Genomic DNA, 6,191 nt, shown 5'->3' with positions numbered 1-6,191 from the left:
ATTGCAGTAATTTATCAATTAAGAGTCAATTATACACTGTATAATATAATATAGTATAATATGGCATATTATCAAAACCAATTTGAGTACCAATTGAACACCAATTGAACTTCAATTATTGAAAAATACTATTATTAGTAAGTTGTTAGTAACACCATTCGATTCTGCAATCCTTTCTAGTCACTTCTCATTTCATTCCAAGTTTCGTTAACCTGAACTATGGACTCCGAACTTCCTGCTGTGAATACTGCGCAACTTGAAACTCCTGTTTTCCATAGAGATCATAATGAACCTCCATCTAGTCAACAGTCTGTTACTAACAGATGTAGTACATCTCGGAGTTTCGACCAAAATTTTGCACAGCACCCATCTGTGGAAGTTCCTTTAGGAACCCCCATCCGACCTATGCCCTATGCTGAACCTTGTACAATTATTACAGATGTTAATCATAATGACAATACTTACCACACATTGGAGACTCCGCAGCAAGTGTCTTCTCGAAGTGAAGGGTATTCAAACTTCATTAGCCCAATGCCAGTGGTGTATCCACACTTTGAACCCGCGTTTTTTCATAGAAATCAAATTGCCAGCCAGCCCACTGATCATCATGATGATTACACTGCCAATGGAACAGAACTCAGTCGTTTTTTTTTTATCAACCTTCAGAATCAACTCCTTCAAACCAGCATTCATCAACAACTTTGTCATGGGAAATACCTCTGTTCACGCCGCAGTCGGCGACTGCCACTCAGGCTGACAGTTCAAGTACAGAGCCTCCGACTGATTCTTCATCTGAGAATATGGCAAAACGAGTTATTCCAACGAACAATGACTCGCAAACCGAGGTAAGATTCCTTTTGCTGCTCAAACCGTGAAGAGTTGGAAACTTTCAGCTAATGTTTTTGTTCACTTTTGTAGTTCAACTAAAAGTTTTTGTTTTGAGTTTAGATAGCTGCAAAACTTGCACGCGTTCAAAAACAACTTGAAGCTGCTTCGTCCAAAGACGACCAAAATGAACATTGCGAGAGGCAAGAAATCGAAACACTTGTTAAAGAGCACTTGGATGCTTTCCAAGAATCGGGTTTTTTAACCCATAAACAACGTGTTTCGTTATTTCAACTTGTGACAGCCTTCTTATGCTGTTATGTCGTGCCATCAATGCTAGAAAAAACCATAAGCTGCATGTCTGTTCATGCAGTTGCACAAGCGTTTGTGGTATTGTCAGATGAGGACGATACTTGTATAACGGTTTCAATTGAACCAAGTGAAAGTGAGTCATCTTGAATTTCTTCCGTATAACTTTTTTTCAAAATTGTGAAACTGTTTGTTTAGTGTCTACTGAACGTTCGAATCACATTTTGCCGCGATGGCTCGTACAGGGTTTGAAACTTTATCACACTGAAGTTCGACTACATTTCTTACCTCAGAGTGTCCCGGAAGAAAAGATTTCTTTCACCCGATCTTTCCCTGAGCAACCAATCCAAGTCAAAACAGAACTTTTTTTTGTGAATTCCAGTGGAAACACCAAGTTTCGTGTGAATAGAATTGCCGCCACAGTTTCTGACATGGTACGTTTAAACTTTTAACTTATAAGTCTGTGGAAGTTGAACTTCCTAATATGATTTGAACACAACGGGGAATTCGTTCTAGAAGGATCTGTTTAGATTTCTGCTCAAATGCAGCCTGCTAAGCGACCCAAGACATTGCTCGATCGTCAAGTGGCAAAATTCATGCCTTTGTCAAAAGATCCTGCCTTTCAACTGGTGAAACACAAAACGCAGGAAATTCACAAGGTACTACTTTGATTTTCCAAGAAATTTTTTAATTTAAAAAACGTTTCGACTCGGAAACTTTCGGAAAGTTTCGACTGTTTCAGCTGATTTGTACTTCACAGTTTTTTTATACAGTATCACAATTTATCAATTGGATGTATGAAACAATACGCTCACGTTTTTCCAGATTGTCAATCACACCTACAAAGATGTTGAAAAAGCTGTGCGATGTAGACAAGATCAACAAAGATACATTAGACAGACAATTAGAGCACAAGCTTTTGTGAAACAGTATCCAAACTTTGTTGTATCGGAGACGCGCGTGTCGGGTTTTTTCCAGCGAAACAAATGGGAAACTCATCACGACCTAAAGAAAGTCATGTCCCAAATCGCCATGCTGCAGAAAGAGAAAAGCAAGCGACAACAAAAGCCGCTTTCTGATTCCAGCGGCATTAGTTATAAAGGCACTGGAAACTTTCTTTCATTGGAAGCACAAACGCTTCTGGCCCACAGATGTGATACGCAAGAATGGGTTGGCATTTGTGATGTTGTTTTCCCTACCTTCGGAAGAGGTAATCTTGCGTTTCTTGAAAACGTTGACGACAAGTTTCCAAAACTTTCAAAAATTTCTTTTTCAAAAAAATTTCTTTTTTGATATAAACGTTATAGTTTAAAGTTTTAAAACGTCATAAAGTTTTCAACCAATACAGTTTTTTGAATTCCATTGAAAAATGCCATGTAACTCTGTTACATAATATAGAGTAAACTTTAAATGTTGAACATTTTCTGATTCAGGCGTTGTCAGCACACAGGCCTTCCAGAAGGATGATATTATCATGGACTACCATGGGGTTGCTGTGACAGATAAAACATATCAAGATTTGATAAGGAACCGTTCTGTTCCGACTGAATTTGTGCTGGAAATTGGCGCGCCTGTGAAGCGTTTCATCGATGCTTCTTCAGAAGTGTGTGTTGAACATCCAACCAACCGCTGTCTTGGTCGACTGGCTAATCACAGCACGCTAAACTCCAAGAAGAATTTGGATGCGAATATGAAGATCATAGAAGTTGTTCTTAATGCCTTCGATCCGCCAAAACGATTAGCTGTATTCAAAGCCCGAAGAAACATTGAGCCTTTCGAACAGTTACGATACGATTATGGCGATAAAGTTGCTCGATACATGTTCAACATGTGAGGTTCACAAGCTCAGCTTTTTTACCTTAGAAACTTTTCAAGTTGTGTTACACCCATTCAATGGAAGTTCCATATATTTTATGTTCAACATCCTGTATGTTACATACGTGTAGTTACTACTAGTAGTAGTTCAAACATTTGCACCCACAACTTTTTTCATTGAAGTACATGTACAGTATTTCGGCACGCTCGAAATTACTAAATACTTAGTAACTAATTAGTTAGTAGTTATAACTAAGTTTGATCAAACGATTGCACCCACAACTTTTTTCATCGGAATACAGTATTTTAGCACGTATATTATAGTTGCAGTTATAATAACTTGTAGGACAAACTAAACAAAAAAGATGGAATAAAATTGCTTAAAAACTGTAAACTTCTGCCAGATTAATTCAAAAATATAAAAGTCTTGGATTCCATGCCATTTTTCTCACTGGATTCCAACGTCTTGGATTCCATAGTTATAGTGTATTGAATTTATCAACTATTTGCTTAGCAACTATTTGTTTAGTGGTTGAGTAAAAATGGCTCGGATTCCGGGACCATGTCCTGGATTCCAAATTCAAGTAATTGTTCGCTATACCATGGATTCCGGGATTTTGCCAATTTTCGGTGGTTTAATTGATTGTCCCGGATTCCGGGATTTTGCGTATATGCCTGTTCGTGCCGCCATGCGAGTATTTGAACGCGGAATCCATGGCATGTGCATGTAATATCATTTGAATTCGGAATCCATGTACACTAATAGTCAAATCTGACTATTGAAATAACACGGATTGGCGACGTAATGTTCAACGACAAGCACCTTTAAGTGAACCAACATATAACTTATACCCAACACTACCACAAGAACTAAATAGAATACGAAATCTTAGTCAAAATCAAAATACAGTTGAAATAAATAGACAAATTATACATCCTCGACGAAACAGAAATTTTCAAACCCCCCGAGTTCATTTTAACATACCCCAATCCCCATCACAAAGTACTCCAGAAAACCCCATTGGTATATTACCAGAAACCCCTACGCTTCTTTCACAACGTAGCACCTCAAGCCTACCCTCAGATTACTTAAGTTCAACACCAACATCTGAACAAATACGTGAAAATCCCTTTAACCCCACAAACCAAACATCACGACTACCATATTGGACAACACAATCATTCACACAAGGTGAACCAAATTTAATCAATTATCCAATAGATATTTCTACGGATACAACAACATCCTCATCACTACCAGAAACATTATCACTACCATCAACACCATCAATAAGCTAGAATTCACCAACGCCTTTTAACTTAAATTTCCCAAATAACCTCGACGCCAGATATCGAGAACAATCATCAACAAATATTCCTTTAAGACTAGACTGGAATACATTCACAGCACCTCCACCATTATTTGGACAACACCCAGAAAGTAACCGACTCCACAACTGGGCACTCAATAGACTACAAAATAGACAAAACATCCACGAAGACATTCTTGATCATAACATCCAAATACTCCAACAAAATAGTCTACAATTAAAATTTGAAATCACAGTTCAACTAAACAACATTGCTCAACACCCCTACCCATTAAGCCTACCAAATATAACAGCTCAATCACTACCACCACCATTTATAACAACTGAAGTAATATACAAGTACGACAGATATACCAAAAAGACAATTGGTTACATCACATTTTATAACCCATATTCAGGATTATCATACACATGTATATTCTATAAATTTTAATTTTTCTCCAACTCTTTTTTCTAGTAATCTCCACTCAGAATATAAATCCTTTACCCGCACAGGACCCCAAGATTTATTAGTAACACATTACGATTGTGAAGAAAATGAACAAAAAACACTACACAAATATGCAATAAATCAAGTATCACAATGCGAAACAGAACCACAAGCTATAGAAACTACCAATGTCATAGCGACACTCTATTCAAAAGCCCGAGCAACAACAGTTATAGGAAATAAATTCACAGCAACATTTTCCGAAAAGAAAGTAGATTTTTCACAAGTCTCAAATGGAAATAAAAACCGACTTGACCACGAATCATTCTACCAGAGTAATATCGAACGACTTTTACATCTCAATCCCGAAAATTGTAAAAACGAGTTACTCAGACTAAATATCACAAAAAATAAAAACACAGATAGAAAGTTAGTATATTTCCAAGTTTTTTCAGATTCTGTACATCAAGCAGAACTTGAAAGATATCAAGGACATATAAAAGTAGATGAAAAATACCCATACAACGGCGCACACGGAAGATTAACTTATGACATACCTGATAAACACTGGATACCGCACATTGGTATAAATAACCCATCAAACTGCAAAGCAGATACAAAAAATAAAGGATATCAAGAAATAGTGTTTTTCGATTGGAAAATACAACTCGAAAAAATACAACTCACACGCGATTTATCTGACAACACAATGATCTATCAAGGAATTAGATTACCTTGTAAAAACGATCAAGGCTATTGTGACCCTACAACACGAACACAAGCAACAATTGTTTGGTTCCCCGAAGACACATGTACAACATTTCAAGTAGCAAAAATACACGCTCGAATGATAAAATTTCAAGAAAAATATTTTATACAATCAATTCCATATGAACAAGTAAATCCATCACGAAAACAAAGTTCAAACTTTAGAAACATACACAATATAGAAAATAAATTGACACGTTTTCAAATATGTCAAGAAACAGAACTTGCATTTAAATACAGAACCCCACTTCACAAAACACAATACTCCGAAATATTAGTTGAATACGAAAAAAGATTCGACATGACCACTGGAAAAATAAAAATCGACCCATACGCCACAAGTCATCCTTTAAACGAAGAAACATTATATATACCAGTTAATTTTCAAAAAAGTAAAGGTCAACATGGTGGACATCTAAAGCCCCATGACACTAGAAGCACACGTTTACAAGAACTATCACTAATGAATAGTACTTATTTTGGTAATATCCACTATTATATTCACTTAGATATGAAATTAGACTACACAATTAGCCGAATTTTTCAGGAAATGTCACTCTCTGAATTAGAAACACTTCACCAACTATGCGAATTAGAACGGACACAAATCTTACAATCACTTGCACTAGCAGTATTAAAAATACCCTACGCAGGATATTTACTATCAGGAAATAGATCAAATTTTTTAGACTATGAAGGAAACATTTTATAGT

The 6,191-nt window shown here is 36.5% G+C and overlaps 1 protein-coding gene across 1 annotated transcript; it reads left to right on the top strand.

Moving 5' to 3' along the window:
- Positions 1-219: 219 nt before the first annotated feature.
- LOC134856247 (histone-lysine N-methyltransferase set-1-like) lies at positions 220-2,968 on the top strand. Its single transcript, XM_063872590.1, has 4 exons — positions 220-502; positions 667-845; positions 2,113-2,287; positions 2,568-2,968. The coding sequence occupies exons 1-4, from the start codon at positions 220-222 to the stop codon at positions 2,966-2,968; spliced, it is 1,038 nt and encodes a 345-aa protein (XP_063728660.1).
- Positions 2,969-6,191: the final 3,223 nt, after the last annotated feature.

This window comes from Symsagittifera roscoffensis, unplaced genomic scaffold (assembly GCF_963678635.1).
Source record: "Symsagittifera roscoffensis unplaced genomic scaffold, txSymRosc1.1 SCAFFOLD_471, whole genome shotgun sequence".
NCBI lineage: Eukaryota > Metazoa > Xenacoelomorpha > Acoela > Convolutidae > Symsagittifera > Symsagittifera roscoffensis.
The sequence above is the reverse complement of the archived record's forward strand: the minus strand, read 5'-3'. Positions and strand labels throughout refer to the sequence as shown.